Source organism: Gymnoscopelus braueri (genome assembly GCF_963280865.1).
Source record: "Gymnoscopelus braueri genome assembly, chromosome: 3".
Classification (NCBI taxonomy): domain Eukaryota; kingdom Metazoa; phylum Chordata; class Actinopteri; order Myctophiformes; family Myctophidae; genus Gymnoscopelus; species Gymnoscopelus braueri.
Genome location: NC_137612.1, coordinates 22080274 through 22105443, shown reverse-complemented (window position 1 = coordinate 22105443; position 25170 = coordinate 22080274). Strand labels below are relative to the sequence as shown.

Below are 25170 nucleotides of genomic sequence, written 5' to 3'. Positions count from 1 at the left end.
TGTGTGTGTGTGTGTGTGTGTGTGTGTGTGTGTGTGTGTGTGTGTGTGTGTGTGTGTGTCTGGCTGCCAGGAGCCACATTGCACACAGCTGGTGGCGCGGCTGCAGTGTCTCGCCTCTGTGGAGTGTATTCTTAGCTCCCTAAAACCCAATAAGTGAAATAAGATTAGACAACGTGCACGTGAGCACGCGCGCACACACACACACACACACACACACACACACACACACACACACACACACACACACACACACACACACTCTCTCTCACACACACACACACACACACACACACACACACACACACACACACACACACACACACACACACACACTCACACTTTCTTACTCAACATTATCTTTCTCTCATACACACAGAAAGAGAGAAAGCAAAAGGGAGATGAGAGAGAGAGAGAGAGAGAGAGAGAGAGAGAGAGAGATGACTTAAAAGCTGGTACTCTGATGCACACACACATACTCTGAATGATACACACACACAGTTGCACACACACGCACACAAGACTTTCTGACTCTACATTATCTTTCTCTCTCATACACACAGAAAGAGAAAATGGGAGATGAGAGAAAGGGGGAAGAGAGAGAGAGAGAGAGAGAGAGAAAGAGAGGTGAGATTTATAAGCTGGTACTCTGATACTTGTGTTGTGAACTATAAGCTAGGATGTCCGTAAATTGATACAGCTCTTATTGCCACGGTCGGTCAGATAATGGACAAATGAGCGAGATTGGCATTTACCACCACGATGAAAAACACTTCTACTGGCCTGATCAGGAGACATTAGACCACCTAATATATCATATTGTTCTCCATGGTATTACATCACGCCCATTGCCAATGTTGCCTGCCTCATCCCATTACACCTCTATAACATGTTCATCAATCAGCAGGCTGTCGCTGACATTTTGTCATATTATTAGGATTAGCTCTGCCCTAAAATGCGGACATTTTCAGCCAAGCTTTAAATAGCCTGTTGACCGCAGAATATTTGGTTGAGTGTGACAGGGGAGCGTGAGGTGCTGCCAAGAAGTGTGTGCAGAGAGAGAGAGAGAGAGAGAGAGAGAGAGAGAGAGAGAGAGAGAGAGAGAGAGAGAGAGAGAGAGAGAGAGAGACATAGTGTGTGTGTGTGTGTGTGTGTGTGTGTGTGTGTGTGTGTGTGTGTGTGTGTGTGTGTGTGTGTGTGTGTGTGTGTGTGTGTGTGTGTGTGTGTGTGTGTTGGTGGGGGGGGGGGTGTGTGGCAGTGGGCATTAGTGAATGGCCGTGCTATTGCATCCTCCCGGGAGACCTCTAAAACACACACACACACACACACACACACACACACACACACACACACACACACACACACACACACACACTGACTGACTACCTTCCCAACGCACTGAACCCGCCTTCATCCCCAAAAAAACTCACTCCCATCCCATCTCACTCCCGTACCTCTCAATAGCGTCGCGCCGCCCCTCAACAAGCAGTCAACGCACACACTCTGTCCTCTGTCATACAGACAGGAGTCTAACGCACAGAGACAACGTGTGGATGCGCGAGGAGACCCCGTGCGTATTTACGCGAATGTGTGTATACAGTGTTACAGTGGACGTGGCGCGGACCCCCAAATGATCAGCACCGCTTTGAATGGACCCGGGCGGCAGTCCCGTAGCAGATAGCCCGTCAGAGACCGTCCGTCACCTGAGGGAGAAGAAGAACCATAAACATCAGAGTTCATGCATGTCATTGCCACTCCAAGTGCGCCCGGTACTGTTACGCGAAAACGAAGCACACCAGAAGAGGAAGAAGGTTCCCGATTCGGTTTAAACCGAGTTTGCCACCGTGGCTCACCGTTTTGATCCTATTTAACAGCATCCCACCTATATCCCCCCTCTTCCCTGTCGTCAGCGTGGAGAGGCTGGTGGGGGACGACCGAGACGTTTCTCTCTGCCCACCTCTCCTCTCCTCTCCTCTCCTCTCCGGTCCGGTGGATGTTCGCTTGGTGGATGTGTGACGATGGATTAAAAGCCGCCCCGCTCCTCTGGACCCCTTCCTCCGTCGTTTCCGGGCCACTGCGAGAGATCGCCGACCCCCAGGATTATTTGTGTCAACTCTCACCGGGCTGTCGCTCCTCTCCTTCCCCGGCACGGCACTCGACATGACCGCGGAATATGTGTTACGGTGCCTCCTGATGCTCTGCCTGGCGCTCTTCTCGGCCAACGCCAGTAACTGGTTGTAAGTCCCACTTTTCACTAAACCCCTCTCCTCTCTCTCTCTCCTCCACCGCCTACATCCATAGAGATAGATCCATCCACGTGTTGTTGTTGTCTTCAGTCAGACACGACCTTCCTCCAGTCAGTGTCCGTCTGTCCGACCTCATCCTCTCTCTAAATCCCTCAACATCTCTCTCTCTCTCTCTCTAGACGGCAACAGGTCGCATGGTTAACCACACCACTTATGCTCATCCCCAGACCCCAGTGTTACTGCTAGACTGCATGACCAAGTTGTATAATGTGTATTTGTAAGTAACAACTTATTTTTTCGATGAATTGAGTACAAAGGACCCCAATGGAAACAAGCCATAGAGGCTTTCTTGGGTTTAAAATTAGCAGACCTTGTATTGAACTGTACTTTCTTGTGCTTTGTTTTGCAAACTGCTAATAAAGTATTCAATCAATCAATCAATCAATCATCCGCCTACAAACACCCATTATCCCACACAGATTGCCCTGAACCACTCTGTGCTGAGGTATAGGCTGAAAGGCAACAACCTAGACTACCAATAGACACACTATATTTCTTCATTTGTTTGTTTATTTGTTTGTTTGTTCATTTATTTATTTATTTGTGTGTTTATTTATTGTCATTCTTGTTCAGATAGCTTAATTGCATGTCTCACCAGGTCAAGAATCATATATGCTATTAAAGGAGATGTTGGACAGTTCAGTTGAGTTTTCCCTGAAAGAACAATTAAGTGGAGGAAACCTATTAGCAGTTCAGAGTTGTGTTCAGGGCAACACATCATGCCCAGAATAGAAGGCCAGATACTTGCAAAGCCACCTCTTTTCAGGGGCCGGTCGGGTCGGTCGCATGTGCGTGCCTGTTGGGACTGTTGGAGGAGGTATGGGTTTGTACATTCCTAGTTATTCTGCTGCCATTCACTTCTATAGAACACTTTAAGCTAAGTGGTTCTCAAACTTTTAAATTTCAAGGACCCCCATTACCCAGAGAGTAATGGAACCAAATCTAAATGGTTCTAGCACTCTAGCTGCAGACCTGTAAGGGTCCATTTGAAACACCCCAAGGAGCCCTGAGATACACTTTGAGAACTACTGATCTAAATTGACAATTGCCCCCCCCCCCATATACCCATATACAGCCTTTCAGATAAACTGCAAATGCAGGTGCAGTAGACGATTATGCAAGCAGGTTGCCTATTAGCCTATAGGCTATGACTTTCCATCTTGCGACATCAGGCTTTGCCCGTGCACTCCAGGTGGCCTATTACAGTTGAAGGACTTGTTGTCATATGATATTCGTCAGAATGTGACAAATTAAAGCTTGCCCAAATAATAATATCAGTGTGAACTCTGTGTCATGCACGGCTAAGAGGTGTTTCTGTGAGGAGAGAGAAGGCGTGGTGACATTATAACGTGTGCGGGCATGTTGCCTATAGCTGCTAGTCTGTTGAATGGGATTATTTGGTTGGGATAAATGTCTACAGGAGTTCTCATTCTCAACACCCAACATGTGGCTCCTGTTAGCCCCCCGCTTCTCCAACGGCAGCAGGTAGCCTACATTTGAGGGAGGGATAGAAATTTAGAAGAGCATGCTTTTTTGCAATAAAACTTATACCGGTTTGCATGCCGTATACTGAAACATGTTGACATAGCCTATATGGCAAACATAATAGTGGAAGACTTATGATGGCACGCAGTATTTCAAGTTTGGCGAGAACATTCAGAGACCCTGGTGTGCAGGTTTTAGCCTACTTATTATGTTTTGCTCTGTGTGGCGTATGCGTGTGAGTGTGCACTCTTAGCCTTATTATAAACAAACGATCATAATCATATCATATTTACAGAAGACACAACTCAGTCAGGTAGGCCTATTGTTGGTCTGTTGTTACTGGTGATGATATGAGGATGCATTGCCAATAATAGTATTAACAGACTACTAGGCTACTGATATATAATAGCCTAATAATAATTATAATTATAGGCCTAATCATCATCATCATTATAGTAGGCTAGTTGAAGCACAAGAGGAAAATTTACACCAGTGGTGGCCCATCAATAGAGGGCGCTAGTGTGCCGCACCGCCTCTAGATCTTCCTTGAATAAATGATATGACTAATAGATATATTCTATATACTTTTTAAATTATCAAACCAACAAGGTAAATATAAAATAGTTAATTACTAGTGAGTAAAATGTATAATCTGCCATAAAATGTAGATAAAAAACATTCTACGTTGTCTAAACGTTAGGGATGTAACGATACATTTTAACAGCGATACGATATGCATCACGATACATGGTTGACGATGTTGGTTCATTCATGGCGATACGATACGATTCAATGATTTAAAATCGATACAGTAACTATTTAGTGAAAATCTGTGTGGATAGTGCAGGTTTTTAAGGGAAAAAATGAATTATTATGGATATAAATAAGTAAACACAGTGATTCTCTGGAAAATATATGGACATTGTATTTGAACACATATGGACAAACCCGCACCTTGACATGAACACAGAGATTACACACATTTATCGATAAACCAAGTGTAGTGATATGGAATGGAAAGGTAATTAAACCCCTCATTCTCTTTTTTCTTCTTAAAGTTGCTAATACAACACACAAGTACTTAGTATCAATAAAATTTATTATTTGCATTGCAGAACGATTCCATACGATTATTTGCATTGCAAAACGATTCGATACGATACAAAGTCAAACGATACAATATGTTGCTGTTTGCATATCAATATAGTAGATCCGGATCGTTGAAAATTCAAAACGATTTTTCGATGCGGTTACTATATCGTTACACCTCTACTAAACGTAAGGCTGTGTGTTTTAGCCTACTGTGTCCCTCATGTCAGCACCTTCCTCACACCCGTCCACCGCCCGTCCACCTCCTCTCCTCCTCCTCCTCCTCCTCCTCTCCTCCTCCTCTCCCCGCAGTGCACCGACCAGTTGCTGCATGGTGCACCTGCATGTGATTGTGTATGCGTATAGCTCCATTTCCCACAAGCGGCTCCACCACAACAGGCTGGTGCGTGCGCGCATGGAGTGCAATGGGCATATATGAAGCGAGGGAGACTCTGTCAGTAATGGGTCTAGACTCTATTACAAAATACAAACACGCAGCTGGTAGAATATTAATCCTCGTGAAGCAATCTCACTTAAAGTTAAAACAGATGTGCGAAAATAATGTGACCGAAAATAGCAGATATACAAGCTTACATCTCATGATGCAACCCCAAACGCCGAGCTATGCACTTGCTTGTATCGGCTACTATTTGTAACTTTCAGCGCGCATGCAACAAGGCTATAAATCATGCTTTATTCAGTAGCCTAACTGTTCATTTGAGCTCCTCTGGTGTAAAGCAAAGGGGATTAGATCTGGCATCCTTCAAAGAAAAAGTCAGACAGAAGACATAGCAGTGCAGAGGACCTGTTTGCAGCTTTGTGGCAGTTGATTTGTTTATTTAGAGTAAAGTGCTGGGGAAAGTAGGCTAGATATGCCCATTTATTTACATATGATGGCTCATCGCCTTTGAGATGTTGAGAGTTGAGTAACTGTTATTTTGAACCATTCATGCTGTTTTCAAAGAACAAGCAGCCACTGACAAGCTACTTTCCCTAAGTAAATCTCTGGCCTCCAGCAAGACACACCTGCCACAGTTCTGTACATTGTCTGGCCCATAGAACTATACTTTGACCAAGTTTTGTCTTTAAGAATAATATGAATTATAACATACAAAATACATATTCTAAATATTACTATTACTGAATTAATGAATAACTTTACACAACATTATAACTTCCATAAACAAACCGGTCAGATTGTTTACTTCTGGTTCAGGCCAGCCAGGGAACTTATCATTTCCAACCTGCGTAGCTACAGTATAGCTGTATTGTAAACCTTTTACAATACACATATCTATAGACCTAAAACCACCATCCAGTCCATCACCCCAATGTTCCATCAACTCTGTTAATCGCTTAACACATGTCGGTGTAATTCTCTAGTGTGCGGCGTAGCCTATTGCACTTATGGATAGCATTAAAAGCTCACCATAATACATATATCTCTTTCTGCATGTGTGTGTGTGTGTGTGTGTGTGTGTGTGTGTGTGTGTGTGTGTGTGTGTGTGTGTGTGTGTGTGTGTGTGTGTGTGTGTGTGTGTGTGTGTGTGTGTGCGTGCGTGCGTGCGTGCGTGCGTGCTCCGACATAAATACAAACAAACAATTCCATTTGGGGCATTTCATTGACACTCTTATTGCTAGTGACTTCAGAGCAAGACGCCATGGCTAATAGCGCCGAGGTGCTAAAGAGATAGCAGCTGATGGGTAACCAGAGACAGCCGAGACCTTGGCGTGGCGCTGCACTCTGGCGCCTCACACACATGTGCACGCTTATGGGCAACACACCTACACACCAACGCACAGAATAAATCCTTGTGGTGTCATGTTATTTCCAGTGGTAACTAAGTGCATTTACTCAGGTACTGTTACTTAAGTACAATTTCAAGGTACTTTTACTTTACTTGAGTGTTTCCATTTATTGATACTCCACTACATGTCTTTTTAGATTTAGATTATTATTACAAAACATACATTAACCACTTGAGCCCTATGTTGTATACTTCAGCTATTTGAAAATAGCAGATCTAGAATCAGCAATTTTCAAAACTCTTTGACAAATTTGGAAGAAAATTGTGATATGGGCCATTTATAATGAGTACTTTTTCTTTTTCCCAAGCAAAATTTTGAATACAGGCCTTTTACTTTATTTCTACAATTGTTGTATTTCTACTTAAGTAGTGTGAGTACTTCTTCCACCACTGGTTATTTCCAGTCCACTAGTGTATATCCACTTAATCCCTGCCATTGACGGAGATCTCGTCATTTCAAATCCAACACTTGACTGCCATTGACGGAGATCTCTGTCAATTAAAAAACAAATCATGTTTTTAGAAATTACGCTAGAGGGCGCTCTGCGCAAACCTATGAATGATCCCTTGACTGCGAGAGAAGGCTAGAACAAGAAATGATGTCATCCCAAAAAAAGTCACTCCATCCACTCCTATGTTATGAGATTTGAAAAACACATCTAGCTCGTATGTCTTCTTTTTTGATGAAAACGAGCCATATTCAACTGCGCGCATTGTAGCAATTTTTTTTCCACAAAGATTTTACAAATACACTTGTATAGAGCCCTGAGGGACTCCGCTCAACAACGTATGGGGTTTAGCGCCAGCCTCAAAGTGTCAGCCACGGAGACAGGTTTATCACAGGGACAGGTTTATCACGGGGACAGGTTTATCATGGGGACAGGTTTATCATGGGGACAGGTTTATCATGGGGACAGGTTTATCACGGGGACAGGTTTATCACAGGGACAGGTTTATCACAGGGACAGGTCTATCAATCAGGACAGTTCAGGTGGATGGAGAGTCAACTGGGATGGATGGAGTCAATGAGAGAGAGACAGAAGAAAGATAGAGAACAAGACAGAAAATCACAGTAAAATATTGTGTGGATTTACGTAACTGATTTAAGGATTGTAAAAATGGGTCCACACAGTATTGTGTAACTTTAAGCGTAAAGCAGGACATTGCTGAAAAAAATTCCAGGGCCCACTTGTGACTTAGGACTTACCCTGATAAAAATTTGGGTAAATCTTTACACTCTCTGGGTTAATTCAACACTGAGGATTTTACTGTTGTGGACTGAGGACAGATTTTGATGGAGTTTGAAGTACACAGCGTGTTGGACCAACCAAACATGCTGCCACATGCATCACATGTGTGCATGCACACACACACTCCACACAGTTTCTATACTGCTCTGGGGCCACGACTCTAACACCAGGCAGGAGGTTAATTTCACAGCTTTTATTGCCTCTTTTCCCAAATGTGTGCGTGTGTGTGTGTGTGTGTGTCTGTGTGTGCGCGTGTGTGTGTGTGTGTGTGTGTGTGTGTGTGTGTGTGTGTGTGTGTGTGTGTGTGTGTGTGTGTGTGTGTGTGTGTGTGTGTGTGTGTGTGTGTGTGTGTGTGTGCCCACGCGTGTGTCTGGGTATATTTATATGCTGCTGGCTCCACTAGAGCTCATTTCCCCCTAAAAATAACACACTCTGCCAACACCACAACCCTCTTTCTCTCACATGCACTCACACACGCACGTGCACATACATATACATGCACGTGCGTGTGTGTGTGCGCGCGTGCATACACAAACACACACACACACACACACACACACACACACACACACACACACACACACACACACACACACACACACACACACACACACACACACACACACACACACACTCCCAGAGTAGCGAAAACCTCTGACTGCACAATAATTGTGATAATTATTCTCCATCGTCTGTCATCCTCTCTCCAAGCAGGGACACATTCATTGGATTCCTTTCATTTTCACCTCTCCATCACTTCCCCTTTCTCTCTTACAGCCGCTTGTCAATTTCCAAAATCATTCCAGATTCTAACCCTCACATCCTTTCGTCTCTTTATCTTTCATTCTTTCCATCAAGTGCTCCTTTTTTCCCTTTCAGGCCCAAGTCATATACTTTGTGGTACGGCAGCATCGTGCACCCAAAATAGCAGACCTACAAGCTCACAAACACACCAAGTCCACAATGGTGCCGGCGTGTTGTGAGCTCGTATGTTGACTATTTTCGGCACGCCACGCCATCGTGTGATGGAGCATGAATTAGGCATCACTCTGTCCCCCACCACCTCCCTCCCTGCCTCCCCGCTACCTTTTACTTTGTATGTGTGTAATTGAATACATGAGAGTGAGGCTATTTAAAGCATTATGGCTCTCTATTAGATCCACCTAGTCCCTTACACAATGCCCCCCGCCCCAGGGTCACACTGCCAACAATGTCAGCAGAGTTTTCTTTTTTTTTTATGTCATCCATTATCAGGTATTGGCGTTCTTCATCCTATTACGTTAGTTCGTCCGGAAGGCAAGATTAACCACGTGAAACCTAGCGTCGCTATACTGGGGTGAAAATTCGGCAAAAACAAAAGATCTACAAGCTGACAACCATGTCCATCAGCAATTTTCAGCAAGAGATTTGGTGTAGAGGGAAAAGAAAGCATAGACCCCTCAACCCTGGGGAACCCCAGTCAACGAAGTACATATGGTTCAAGTGGTTAAAAGATGTGCATTATGGATGCCAGTTCATCTGTTCATACATGTGTTGGCCTACTGGTTCAGCAAATGGGAATTCTTCCCTCTCTGCATTTCTTTTCACATTTTAACCTCAGGGAATGCAATGTTTGTTTGTTTTTCTCAAATCCAACATCCACTATGAAAACAGCAATACTTTTACAGGAGAATTATTATGACCAAATAAAAGCAAAGTAATGAGTGATACTGAGAAATGCATCTGTGTATTGACTGTATTCATATACCGTGAGTCAGTGCGGAGAACTGAGTTGAAAAGACCAGAAATTTGACTTTTTCCCAAATACTTGGATGTTAAGTCGTCAAGTCGTCATGTTAAGTCCAGCTTTCAGGCTGGTACGATAGCTCACATTATAAGTAACACAACTCTGTGGGTTGTGTTGGTTTGGAGTCTGAGGGCTTCAGCACCCATAAACGGAGTCAGAGGCTTACAGTAGGGTCAACAGGTTCAGTTCGCCAGTGAGTTTGGGTCAGCAGCTGCACATTCATTTCTCTGCACCTTTCCGCTCTTTACATTCTTTTCATCAATTCTTAATTTTATCCCTCTGCTAACCCACTATGATCTTTTACCTTACACGGAGGGTCTCAAAAGTGGGGTCCGGGGACCCCCAGAGGTCCTTGAGGGGGATCCAGGGGGTCCCCAGCAAAGTGAGTTCATATTGCATCAAAATCACTTTAACCTTATACATCGGCTATTTGAACATAGCCGATCTACAAGCTCACAATGCGTTGGGTCCCTGGCACAAGATATAGATAGGGGTCCTTGGCATGAAAAAGTTAAGAGTACCACTGCAATTAAATGTCAGCCGAGAATTTGGAAGAGTTTGGTATCATCTTATGATACAACTAACGTACTGACAACATCATCAGGTTTAATCCCATGTTTCTCTGATGTGTTGTGGTCGTTCTGTGGTCATATTCAGGGTTTGATTGGGGGGGGTGATCCATGCCTCTACTTTTGCTATACATTTTTATGGCTAGCGGGGATATGTTTTCTCCCTGCTTCTGGTCGGACTGAATTACGTCATGCATTTCCTTCTAAGGAATGCAGACTGTCTGCTATGTTTCATATTTACGTTTGATAATGTCACAATTTAACACTTTAATGAAAATATATATGTTAACCACATTAACCGTGGCCATTATTCTTATTAAAAAAACACTATTTGTTGTACGCAGAAAGAATTCAAAAATGAATTCAAATTTTTAAAATGTACCCCTCTGTTTTTGGTTGTTGTTGTTGTTTTTTTTACAAATCAAACCCTGGCCGTACTGGATTCCATGGGGTATTACAGGTTCATGCCTCAGTCTCTGTTCTCCTGTTCGTCCTCTTTGCCACAAATTGAATTCAGCATCAGCAACAGTGTCAGAATTGCACAAGGTTCTGTCCTGTTGCACAATTTCCAGCATTTGACTCCCCGTGATGTGGTCATGGATCCAGATGTGTGAGGTGCCTACACTACACTGTAAAATCTGGGGGTCCATCAGAGTTAAATTAGCATGAATTTGACTGTGTGTACCGTATTTCTGTTTCACAAAATGACGATTAGGACCCCTCAGAATGTGTGTATATGTGACTGCATTGTCATTGTTTTGTGAACACTGTCAATATAGCATGATGTTCATACGTTTAAAACTGTCCTCTAAAAATCTGTATGGCTGCATACAAGTCTAAAATTGGAAACATTCTCTGTCTTTGCAGATTCACAGGAATCTTTGTTACCATTGCTGTGCGAATGCACCTGGAGATTATGATTATGACCAGCTCCATTCCAACCGTGGACAAAGAGAGGAATGGCAAGATAAACTGATATGGTAGACACAGTATGGCATTGCGGAGAGGACAATTTATCCTTTGTTGTGTTGAGAATAAATTAACTCATCATTTCATACATTACATTACGTTGTTTCCTCAGCACAACAAGATAAAATTACAAAATATAATTATGGTCATGCTTGTGTGAGTTTAGACAGCTATGGGAAGCCAGTGAACGACCAGATGGAGTTTTACTTTGATCACAGATTATCACACGTAGAATATTCCTTATTAGTAGTAAATAGACATTTGCCATGTCCATCATCTGCCAAAGAAGCTGCCAAATGAAATCTATATCAAACTACTTTTGACACAATCAAGCCATGACAAAGTCTTCCTGACATGGAAATAATTGCTTGGTTTATTTTGAGAATGAATCATTCATCTTCTGATCTCAATATAAGAACATAACAAGAGTTAGTCCTCTCTACAGTGAGAGGCCTGGAACATATTATAACAACAACAAAAAAATGACATTTCTGTTTGGCTTTTATGGGCTTTGAAGTTGCACAGGGCAGATATGACTAATAACCAAAATAAACAAAGAAATGACTGACATATTTAATAACTTTATACTTTAAAAAAGAACATTGATAGTGGAAATAGCTATTTCCATTATTTTTGAAAATGTTTGAAAATATATTACACATTTTCATCATGGAAACGATTATGACAATTATGCAAAATAATTGTTGCGATTATGCATAATAATTATCTCAAATAATTGCAATTATAGGCGATTAGTAATAATTGTGACAGGCCTACCCTGGGGTGCATGTGTATGGGGTGATGTGTGTATGGCCTGAGGGGGAAATGAGAGTAGAGTGCCCTCTACAGGCCACTCCTAGGCACAACCAATGTGTTCAATGCAGAGTGAGAGGGGGACAGGGTAGAGGTGAGCTCAGGTCACACACACACACCTGGCGTGACCAACAACATGACAAATGCAACAAGTATTGAGCACTTGGTCAGTGGGTCCACTGTAGATGTTGGTTTTAAAGAGGGGATGTGTGTGTGTGTGTGTGTGTGTGTGTGTGTGTGTGTGTGTGTGTGTGTGTGTGTGTGTGTGTGTGTGTGTGTGTGTGTGTGCGTGCGTGCGTGCGTGCGTGCGTGCGTGCGTGCGTGCGTGCGTGCGTGCGTGCGTGCGCGTGAGAGTGTGTGTGTGTGTGTGTGTGTGTGTGTGTGTGTGTGTGTGTGTGTGTGTGTGTGTGTGTGCGCGCACGTTTTTTGCATGTGTGTGTGTTTGTACAGTATATACAGTGTGTTTATGTATGTGTCTGTGCAGTCTTTATTTTATATGCAGATTAGTATGCACGTTTATATGTGTATGAGTGTGTATCTGTGTGTCCCCTAATTGTGCGTCTGCATGTGCGTGCACATAATGTCACCAGGGCCACGGATGGGTTTACTCCATCAAGGAAGCCAAGATGTTTCTTAGAATCTTTCTCACTGTACTCTTCTTGGCGTTTCCCATCCACGCTATATTTACCTCTCACTGTGTACCTCTCCTGTGTACTCAGAGCTGGAAAGGTAAACGACAGGATATTTTCATATAAATACACATTAGAGATGATGGAGAAGCAGTAGGGCGCTACAGTCCACACCAGCGTTTATGTGAAGTTGACTTTCTGCTCGGAGGGGTAAAAAAAAAGGGGGTCACTCTTGCGTGAGAAGCTTTATTTTGGGCGACAATGTTTTCACTGTAGATTCTGCTGAGGCACGTTGCCACCGCGTCAATTCTACACTCCTACACTGTTCAAACACCAGCCGTCTATGGCTTGTCTTCACCACGGTGCCCTGTTTCTCTGGAAGGTATACAGAGAGTTGGATGGGAGCAGAACATGTGCACAGGACACCGCCTACCTCAAAACAGCCCCATCCCGGCATAAAAGAAGGGAGGGTGGTGGAAGAAGAACTTTGATTTGTTTTTACTTACGTAAAAGTATCAGTACCACAATATAAAAATACTCTGTTACAAGTAAAAGTCCAGAATTCATCATTTTAGTATTGATATCAAAATACAGTATACTTATAGTATCAAAGTAAAAAAACAAAAAAAAACAAGCTGATCTACAAGCTCACAACGCATCTCATAGTGACACATTATGAGCTTGTAGATCAGTTATTTTGGAATAGACAAAGTATAAAATAGGGCTTAAGTGGTTATGTAATGTAATGTTTTTTATTAATCAAAATGGTCAAAGTAATTAGTAACTGAAGCTGTCGAATAATCATAGTGGAGTAAAAAAGTACAATATTTAAGTAAGAAGGTACAGTATATAAAAAAAAGAGGAAATATTCAAGTAAAGTAAAAGTACATCAAAACTGTACTTTAGTATAGTACTTGAGTAAAGGTATTTAGCTACTTTCCACCACTGGGGGTAGACCCCCTGAGTAAAGGGATTTTTTTCTCAGGGCCCCTCAAAAGGCAGAGGATGTGCTCAGGGCAGGAGGAATCCACCTGGAGTTGTGGTGCGTTCGTGGGCCGCTGTGTGTTTGTGTTGCATTACACATTGCAGACCTCACAACACCGCTGGCTCCACTGGGCTTAGGCCTCTGAAATGTAAGCACGCAACCATTACAGGCCTGCTGCTGTCCAGAGACAGAGAGAGGAGAGGAGAGGAGAGGAGAGGAGAGGAGAGGAGAGGAGAGGAGAGGAGAGGAGAGGAGAGGCAGAGTCCTTGCGTGGTTAATTCTACCATCTCTCCTGTGCTGATGTTTTGCAAACCTTGGTCTGGGAAGCCCAGCGAATTACTCCAGGATGAACAGATAAACGAAAAACACGCACACACTCTGAACCTTTCCCACGTGCACACACACACAACAAAATCACCTGAAAAACAGCTTATCCGATGTTTATTAAATGTTTCCAGGGTGAATGTCAGGCCAACGGGATGCCGTCCAGCTACTTGTGTGGTGTGTGTGTGTGTGTGTGTGTGTGTGTTGTGTGTGTGTGCGTGCGTGCGTGCGTGCGTGCGTGCGTGCGTGCGTGCGTGCGTGCGTGCGTGCGTGCGTGCGTGCGTGCGTGCGTGCGTGTGTGTGTGGTATCAGTGGTCTGGAAGGGCTGGTGGGGGTAGGTTTCTATCTAGCAGTGGTGTGTTTGCAGTGTTATTGCTGAGGTCTGTTCTCATGGCCTTTCTTTATCAGTCTCTGACACTCTCCCAGCTGGCTGAGTGGACCCAAACACAGCAGCCTGCCCAAGGCTACGGATCACAACAGAGGGGTGGGGGTGGGATCAAACAGTGCACATGGCTTAGATGTAAACCCATGCTTACTCTGTGATCGCACTGAACTCAACCGAAATCGTCGTACTTACTCCGTACCTCACATTCATACGGGCAGGGGCACAAAGATTAGGATTTGTGGAGAATAACAGCAGCCATACAGGGTTCCAAATGACAGCGGTTTCTAACTTGGTTTCACACCAGGACCGCTATATTGAGCTAACCGCGAAGTCAGGACCCAATGTATATCATCGCTGTCAGGCAGAAACATTGTACGTATGTCCAAAACCGTTTCATTTCAGGAAATGGAAAAAAGAACGTGTTCCAATGGAACCAATGTACCGGTAGCTATTATTTACCGTAGTCACAAGCTCTTGTGAATACTTCATTGGTTAAATATTTATAAAACCCACAGTCTGGGTCCCCATCACTCAACCCACATCACAGCCACATTTCAACCTCACATCCTCTCGTCAACCTCAGGGATGACCTCACTCACTCACTCACTCACAATATCTAGGGCTGAATGATATCCAACTCTCCAAATAATAAATATCTTAACTAGTCGATAAACGACTAGACCAGCTCAGTGGCCTTGTGGTTACATTGTCCGCCCTGAGATTGGGAGGTTGGGTTTTTATGCCCCGGTCGGGTCATACCAAAGACTATAAAAACGGAACCCATGCCTCCCTGCTTGGCATTCAGCATCAAGGGTTGGATAGGGAGTCCTTGCGACATACAAGAGTCATGTCCAAGGGGTGCACTTGTACATCATGGCTGGGGATGTACTTGTACATCAAGCCACCTCACAGTACAGAAACAGACAGAGACGGACTTAACCACTTTCAACCTGGCATCCTTATTTTGGGGGGTATGTCATTATAAATATTTTCTTTAATTAAATTCAAAAATAGCGAAAATAACCTAAAAGTAATCTCACAACGCATCACGATGTATAATGGTCAATATCATGTCAGTATCATGATCAGTATCATGTCAGTATTATGGTCAGTATCATGTCAGTACAGTATCAGGGTCAGTATCATGGTCAGTGTCATGTCAGTATCATGTCAGTATCATGTCAGCATAATGGTCAGTATTATGGTCAATATCATGGTCAGTATCATGGCCAGTATCATGTCAGTATCATGGTCAGTATCATGTCAGTATCATGGCCAGTATCATGTCAGTATCATGTCAGTATCATGGTCAGTATCATGGTCAGTATCATGTCAGTATCATGTCAGTATCATGGTCAGTGTCATGTCAGTATCATGTCAGTATCATGTCAGCATAATGGTCAGTATTATGGTCAATATCATGGTCAATATCATGGTCAGTGTCATGTCAGTATCATGTCAGTATCATGTCAGCATAATGGTCAGTATCATGTCAGTATCATGTCAGTATTATGGTCAGTATTATGGTCAATATCATGGTCAATATCATGGTCAGTGTCATGTCAGTATCATGTCAGTATCATGTCAGCATAATGGTCAGCATCATGTCAGTATCATGTCAGTATCATGGTCAGTCAGCACCATGTCAGTATTATGTCAGAATCATGGTCAGTATCATGGCCAGTATCATGTCAGTATCATGGTCAGTATCATGGCTAGTATCATGTCAGTATCATGGTCAGTATCATGTCAGTATCATGGCCAGTATCATGTCAGTATCGTGGCCAGTATCATGGTCAGTATCATGGTCAGTATCATGTCAGTATCATGGTCAGTATCATGTCAGTATCATGTCAGTATCACGGCCAATATCATGTCAGTATCATGTCAGTATCATGGTCAGTGTAATGTCAGTATAATGGTCAGTATCATGTCAGTATCATGGCCAGTATCATGGCCAGTATCATGGTCAGTATCATGTCAGTATCATGGTCAGTAATGTATCATGTCAGTATCATGGTCTGATGGTCAGTGTAATGTCAGTATCATGGCCAGTATCATGTCAGTATCATGTCAGTATCATGGCCAGTATCATCATGTCAGTATCATGTCAGTATCATGGCCAGTATCATGTCAGTATCATGTCAGTATCATGGTCAGTATCATGGCAGTCAGTGATGCATTGTGAGCCTGTAGATCAGCATTTTTTGCACAACACTTTCATATGAAAAAGATTAAAATTATGGAAATACAAGCGTTCTGCCCAACAGCGACAGTATACCACGACATTCCTCAAAGTTGTCTTTTGTCCACATATAATGCAGTCAGAACCTCTCACAACGTCTTTGGGTCCCAGTTTGATTCTAGGGGCCAAAAAGTGGCCTTTCAAGGTGGGAGATGTTGATGTGTTACTGTTAAGAGCTTGAAAATTGTCATCACAATATTTATGGACCAAAGTTGATATTCAATACATCTCGATATTGGTGTTCTCTAGACTTCCTTATTTACACAGTTCAACCATTTACCTCCAAATTTTCATGTTATGTCTTCATTATCAATAAGTCAAGAAAATATAAAAAAAATATGAAGGAAAAGCAATTGAGAGATAGGGGCAAAGTAGATTTTGGTGATGCATTTTCCCTTTGTTTTTTTTTCCATCCTACTATAAAATGGAGAAAACTCTATCAGCCATTATGTCCACATCCATTTTTCGTCTCAGTCGGTTAACCAATCGATTTGAAAGTTTGCACATGAGCATTGGTAGTCAGGGGATATTAGCAGAAAGATTTCCAATCTTGGAATAAATTCCTTACCAAAAAAAATCTTCACCAATGTGTTTGTAAAGGTGTCTAGTAACACATCTCACAAAGACTGAAATTCAGTTTCCCTAGGAGAATTGTTGACAGCTGCTGAAAGTTGGGGTACCCACCATTTCCATGCAGGGCAAAAAAAAAATCAAAATTTAATTCTGTTTTAAGTAGCATGTGAGGGGTCAAACTAGGGTGTTTTTATGATTCTGAATCCATTGCAAGCATTTGTTTTGCACCAAAACCACTCCTTGGGCTAAAAACGGCCATAGCCATCCTTGTCCAGGTATACTTTTTGTGTAAAAAGCCCATTGAGATTGGGCTGTTTTTAGCCCAAGGAGTGGTGTTGGTGCAAAACAAATGCTTGCAATGGATTCAGAATCATAAAAACACCCTAGTTTGACCCCTCACATGCTACTTAAAACAGAATTAAAAATTTATTTATTTTTGCCCTGCATGGAAATGCAGGGAAATGGTGGGTACCCCAACTTTCAGCAGCTGTCAAAAATTCTCCTAGGGAAACTGAATTTCAGTCTTTGTGAGATGTGTTACTAGACACCTTTACAAACACATTGGTGAAGATTTTTTTTGGTAAGGAATTTATTCCAAGATTGGAAATCTTTCTGCTAATATCCCCTGACTATGGCATATGCAATGACAAAGCCACTCTGTCCACTCTCATGCATTTTTCTTTCAAATATCTTTTATTCAGCAGTTCAAACATACTGTACGATACATGTAACACTGTTTTAAGATGTGCTCTTGCTTTTTTCCACACAATCTTAATGATTACAAAAAATACAAATAAGATGCAATAAAGCAACATCACATAACCTGTCCTCGCACCCACTTTATCCTAGTAACTACATTCAAACCTGAATAAATCATCTTACAACAGACAAATAACAAAACGAATGTTAACACAAATAACCCTCTAATCTTAGCTAATTCCTTAATTTCTAACTGCCTAATCCCCAGGGTAGCTTTACAGTTTTTGTAGTTTGCAACAAAACCAGCGTCTTATTCATTCACATCACATAACATTTCGCACAAGATATAATTAATCCCAACTTGGATGCATAACCCCCGGTAACTAAACACAAATCCAAAGCCTTTCTTTATTCAATAGAGGTAACATACCTGTCATTACCCACTTCTCAAACTAAAATCAATATAAAATCTAAATCCAGAATCTGAAAGCATTCTAGTAGGGGGGGATTAAAACAAGATATAATTATACTGACAGTATCAGAATTCAAATTAAAGTGTGCCCAACTACAATACTCCAATCACGGAAGAGAAACGGAACAGAATTTTTTAATCTCCTATTACCCATTTTAAAGGTAGGGTAAGTGATTTTCTTTTGTTAAAATAAGTGTTAAATAGCTCTATATTCTGATAGTACTCATTGCTATAGAGTGTTTGTTCAGTAACAGGAGTCTCCTTGTCTCTCCAGCTCTTTATAAAACAGAAAATGTATTTTCGTTTCATTTCTAATTTTATCCAATAGGATAGAGAACTCAATCAGGATATAGATTAAACAAGTGAAATTGGAAGTGATGACACTAAGAAATGAGCAGACAAAATTGGAACTGGAACACTAAAAGAATGAAGCTTAAAAATGGGTACTTTCTCCTGATTGGCTGAGATTTTGACACCTACCGGAAAATGTATTTTCTGTTTATTAAAGAGCTGGAGAGACGGGGAGACTCCTGTTACTGAACAAACACTCTATAGCAATGATTACTATCAGAATATAGTGCTTTAACCTTTTAACAAAATACTTTTTGTTTTAACCAAAAAATATCACTTACTCTACCTTTAACTAGGATCATTATTGACATCCCTGCAAGGATGAGTATGTGTGTGTGTGAGCATGTGCATACTGTGTGCTTGTGTCTATGTGTGCATTTGTCTGAATGTGCACACTCCCATGTGCTCAAGGGCGTGAGAATGTGTGATGTCTATAAGATTGGGCACACTGATGTCCATCTTATTGATTCATTACCTCGTCTCTCGATTGCACATAATATACTGTAGTTTAGTATTGTGTTTGTGTGGGAAAACAGTAAATTCTCTCCTGGTCCGAAGAGGGATACAGGCTTCCTCTGGATCAGTAAAAGCCTCCTTGGTTCCGTTGTGCGTCACTTGAAGCTTAGCTGGGTATAAAAGTCCTAACTTGACTCCAGGTTTGTCCTCATAGCAGATTCCTGACTGGGGTAAACGTTGTTCTGCCTTCCTTTGACCAATTGTTTGTCAGGGCATTGGTTGTTAATTGGTTGTCGGGATAACATCATGACCAATCGGTAGATGAGGACTTGACTTGGGAGTATTGACTAAAAGGAAATTGCCTTGGGAACACGTGGCCCATAGGACAGGAGCCTATCTCCTGTTTCTGTACAGTGAGGCGGCTTGATGTACAAGTACGTCCCCCAGCCATGATGTACAAGTACACCCCTTGGACGTGACTCTTGTACGTCACTGGGATTTACCCCAAATCCAACCCTTGATACTGAATGCCAAGCAGGGAGGCATGGGTCCCATTTTAACAGTCTTTGGTATGACCCGACCGGGGCATAAAAGCCCAACCCCCCAATCTCAGAGCGGACACTTTAACCACAAGGCCACTGAGCTGGTCTAGTTGATTATCGACTAGTTAAGATATTTATCATTTGGAGAGTTGGATATTATTCAGCCCCTGAGTGAGTGAGTGAGTGAGGTGAGTGAGTGAGTGAGTGAGTGAGTGAGTGAGTCAGTCAGTCAGTCAGTCAGTCAGTCAGTCAGTCAGTCAGTCAGTCAGTCAGTGAGTGACTGAGTGACTGAGTGACTGAGTGAGGTCATCCCTGAGGTTGACGAGAGGATGTGAGGTTGAAATGTGGCTGTGATGTGGGTTGAGTGGTGGGGACCCAGGTTATCATAGCGCTGAGTGGTAAATGGTGACACTGTCTGGATGAGAGGAAAGGTGAAGGAGAGCCAGAGTGAGAAAGTGAGAGGGAATGACATACTTAGAGAGAGGGAGGAAGGGAGAAAGGAAGAGGCAGCAATTATCAGGGGCCATTGAAGAGGAGATGAGAGGGTGTGTGAAGGAGGTGTGTGTGTGTGTGTGTGTGTGTGTGTTGTGTGTGTGTGTGTGCGTCTGTGTGTGTGTGTGTGTGTGTGTGTGCGTGCGTGTGTGCGTGCGTGCGCATGCTCGTGTGTGCACACGCTTGTGTGTGGGGGACGTCACACATGTGGAAAGAACTAGTGCTAAATGTAATTTGGTATTCATTTGTGAATCGATCAAAGGCTCAGTTAGGCACCAGGTGGGAATAACAGGTGTCCCTTAGTTTCATGAACTCCTCCAAGAGTCTTCTCAAATCACTCAGTTTCTAGCTAGTAGTGCGGTAATCAAGCCCCCACTTCCTCTGTGGGAGCGCTGTATAGTTGGCTTATGAGACAGCCTATTTCTGTAAGGTGAGGTTCACACCGCAGATACGAGACTGAAGGAGGTGTGTGTGTGTGTGTGTGTGTGTGTGTTGTGTGTGTGTGTGTGTTGTGTGTGTGTGTGTGTGTGTGTGTGTGTGTGTGTGTTGTGTGTGTGTGTGTGTGTGTGTGTGTGTGTCAGTGTCAGTGTCAGGGCAACTAGACGGATGTCATTTTCTCCCATCTCTGATTGTGTGCGTATGTGTGCTTATATATCTCCCTGACCTGTCTGCCCTAAAGGTGGTCTGAGTGATAAGCCACTTTTTCCTCCTCTCAGCGTGCTCACAAGCAGAGAGTTAGACAATACATTCTCACAACAACGTCATGGGAACCTATAGCCTCGCCCCTCTGGCGAGCTCCGCTAGGAACAAAATGGTGTTTTGTTGTTATGAAAACGCTTTGACTCACCAAAATCAAGCTCTCGCAAGAGCCAGTACTCGGGGACCCATTCACTGTGTTAGAAACCTTATTCTTACCGGTAACAAACGTTTAACCATTGTTTTAGCCATCAACTTAGCCTTTACCCTCTGAAGCCTAAAGTCTCTATAGGCCATTCATGGTGAATCAGCTATACATGTATACAGTATAGAAAAATACCTTCTTGTTTCTGTCATGAATTTGAATATGACTCAATTCGCATCCCTTTTTCCCTTCACTATCTCATCATCACAGAGAAATAACTGAAAATAATCTGGAGGGGAACGTTATTAATGGGTTAATAAGGTTATCTTTATGTAGGACTGCTTATTAACGATACATTATGCTGCTGTGCTGGTGTTTCTGTGTCAGGTACCTGGCCAAGCTGTCCTCCGTGGGAAGCATCAGTGATGAGGAGACATGTGAGAGACTTGCGAGGTCTCATTCAGAGACAGGTACAAACACTCTCCCTCCTCAGCACGTTAACTTATGCGTTCACACTAGTGGGCGTCAAAGCTACAGACTACAAGTAAAGTTCAATGGGAGCCAGTGACATGAAGCTATAAACTGACGCCTGACACTTGTTTCACCATTTCCACTCACCTTCTCTCATCACACAATGTGTGCTCCATTGCGTGAATGGAAGACATAACCAGACGTAACAGTTCTCTACGTTGTTTAAACCTACAGTACCTTTTTCATTTACGCAATGTGCTTGAGCAACACGTCAACAGTGAATCGGTGACAAAGAATGAGTTTTGTCCTTTTTTAAGATGTGTCTGTCTTGAGACGGAGGGAGGGAGAGGTATATGTCCAGTATCATCACACTGAAGCTGTTTCTCTGTGCTCCCATGCAGGTGCAGATCTGTAAGCGCAGTGTTGAGGTAATGGATGCTGTGCGTCGCGGGGCCCAGCTGCCATAGATGAATGTCAGTACCAGTTCCGAAACAGGCGGTGGAACTGCTCCACCCTCGAGACGATGCCCGTTTTTGGCAAGGTGGTCACCCAGGGTAAGATAATATATTAAACGTATCACGTGTTGAGCTAATGCTCATATCCAAACTAGAGATCAGGGGTTTGATATGTTGCTCCAAAGAACTATGAAGGCTTCAGGGATTGAGCTTGTGGACTTTTGGCCCTGTCTCTCGAACTATTACAACCATTATAATCATTATAACTCACTGGCACTTCAATGGTGTCCGTTCCAGCCTCTCCTTCAGCCACGATCACTATATTGTCTTTGTAGTTGTGATGCAAACAGTATTTTGGGGATTCAGAAGGTGTTGGTGCTCAGCTGTGAATTAGCCACGAGTTCATATGCTTGTTTGTGTTTTGTGACAGGCACCCGTGAGGCCGCCTTCGTGTATGCCCATCTCAGCCGCTAGCGTGGCATTTGCAGTCACCAGGGCCTGCAGCAGTGGAGAGCTGGAGAAATGTGGCTGTGACCGTAACGTCCATGGAGTCAGTCCAGAGGGTAACTCACTCAACTCCACTACGATATAGCTCACTATTCCAGAACATTATATTTAAACACAATATCAGTGAACCCATCAATTGCATTAGTGGTTTCGATCCTTGTTTGCTTAACCACACACATCCTTCTGATCCAGGATTGATTCCGGGAAGAGACGTCAAACTTTGCCTCTGCTTTATTGTCTCCCCACTGAGTTTTTCTGTCTGTCTCTCAATACAATATCGGCATAATGCAACATCTCTCTCTCTCTCTCATCTCTCGGTCTTCTCTCTCTCTCTCTCTCTCTCTCCTCTCTCTCCTCTCTCTCCTCTCTCTCTCTCTCTCTTCTCCTCTCTCTCTCTCTCTCTCCTCTCTCTCTCTCTCACTCTCTCTCTTCTCTATCTCTCTCTCTCTTCTCTCTCTCTCTCTCTCTCTCTCTCTCTCTCCTTTTCTGTCCCTGTAGGCTTCCAGTGGTCAGGCTGCAGTGATAACATTGCTTATTGAGTAGCTTTCTCCCAGTCCTTTGTGGACGTGAGGGAGAGGAAGTAAGGGCCAATCCTCCAGTCGAGCCCCTGATGAACCTCCATAACAACGAGGCTGGCCGGAAGGTAACTAAGAGCTACTGGCCCTATCATTTAAAAATCCCTTCTTCTGTAGTGTGTTTGTTCTGTAACGAGGTGTACATGAGCCAGACAAGATTTCATTATCGAAAGAGTGGGCAAAACCATACCTATATTAATTGTTTATAGGGTCAATATAAGTAAATAAATAATATGATAACCTTTCCACAGGAGCAGCTTTTTCATATTTATCACACATTTTCATATTTTCCCCATACGTGACAAGGGTATGACAGGTGAAAAAATTAAAAAATTACAAAAATAGTTATCATAATGAACTTCCCCAGTTGATTACTTACATGAAGACAATGATTTATCGTATTACAAGTTTTCTGAAATTGTATATTTAAATATGCCAAATTAGGCATTAGGAAAATGCCAGAATTTTGAACTTTCCAGAATCAACATTGGAACATTGGACAAAGCCAGAGTGAACATACTTATTCAATATCTGGCTCAATTTTGGGGCTCTGGCTCATGGACTAAATGCCTAATTTGCATTTTTAAATATACAATTTCAGAAAATACGATACGTAATACGATAAATCATTGTCTTCGTGTAAGTAATCAACTGGGGAAGTTTAATTTTGTCATTTGTTCATCTGTCATGTACGTATGGGGAAAATAACAAAATGTGTGATAAATATGAAAAAGCTGCTCCTGTGGAAAGGTTATCATATATTTATTTACTTATATTGACCCTATAAACTATTTAATACAGGTATGGTTTTGCCCACTCTTTCGATTATCATTGCTCAATTTTGGGGCTCTGGCTCATGGACTAAGGGGTCTCACCATTTCTCCAGCTCTTTAGTCAACAGAAAATAGTTATGATCGCTATTGGAATATTAACTTCTTTACAAAGAAATACTTACATCACACTTAAAGCATACTTTGAATATTTAGTTATACAATACACTGTGTGTGACTTTTGAAAAAGTTTTTTTCTTTCCTTATTCATTTGTATGTAGTGTTTTCAGGTTTCATGTGAAGCACTTTGAATTGCATTTGAATTGTTCTATACAAATTATATGTATTATTTATTAATCCTGTTATTCAGTAAACTAATGTCCAGGAAACCCATAAATGTACTGCTGCCATTACCTAACCCAATGTCTCCTGGGTTCTTCCACCTTAAGGCCATCCTGTCGCACATGCGCGTGGAGTGCAAGTGCCACGGCGTGTCGGGCTCCTGCGAGGTGAAGACGTGCTGGAAGGCCATGCCGCCGTTCCGCAAGGTGGGCAACGTCATCAAGGAGAAGTTCGACGGGGCCACCGAGGTGGAGCAGCGCAAGGTGGGCACCACCAAGGTGCTGGTGCCGCGCAACTCGCAGTTCAAGCCGCACACGGACGAGGACCTGGTCTACCTGGACCCCAGCCCGGACTTCTGTGACTTTGACCCGCGCACGCCGGGCATGCTGGGCACGGCGGGGCGCCAGTGCAACCGCACCTCCAAGGCCATCGACGGCTGCGAGCTGATGTGCTGCGGCCGCGGCTTCCAGACGGAGGAGGTGGAGGTGGTGGACAGGTGCAGCTGCAAGTTCCACTGGTGCTGCTACGTCAAGTGCAAACAGTGCCGCAAAATGGTAGAGATGCATACCTGCCGGTGACGGGTGGTGGGGGGGGCACATTCACACCCATGTTACGCACACACGAAAACCCCCACCCCCCCACGCCGAGCTACTGGTCAGAGGCAGTGGACAGACTGACAGACTGGCACCAAGACAGAGGTCCTAGGCCGTGCTATTCATGTTATACCATCATAAAGGATATTGATACGTTATGCATGGGATTTCCTACAAAAAAACAACCAAAAAAAAACAATAACCTACAGGCGAATATGTAAATATATCTCAAAGAGAGAGCATCTCTTTCTCTCTCGTTCTTCCGTCCCTCACTCTCACACTTTAGATGTTCGTTGTTGTTGATGCTTTTCTTATTTTTGTAATGCTTTAACTTATTTGATGTTGTCGAGAGTGGGGTAGGAAGGTGGGGCGGGGAGGTCTCAGAAAAGTG

The 25170-nt window shown here is 43.1% G+C and overlaps 1 protein-coding gene across 1 annotated transcript; it reads left to right on the top strand.

Annotated features, from left to right (window-relative positions):
* The first annotated feature begins 1536 nt into the window (after positions 1–1536).
* Positions 1537–25075, top strand: wnt4 (wingless-type MMTV integration site family, member 4). Its single transcript, XM_080424022.1, is given in 12 exon segments — positions 1537–2234; positions 21454–21511; positions 21513–21536; positions 21939–21993; positions 21996–22091; positions 22423–22451; positions 22453–22555; positions 22998–23035; positions 23039–23077; positions 23079–23105; positions 23107–23142; positions 24294–25075. Coding segments are annotated over 12 exon segments (1053 nt in total). The 5' UTR covers positions 1537–2157; the 3' UTR covers positions 24765–25075.
* The last annotated feature ends 95 nt before the right edge of the window (positions 25076–25170 follow it).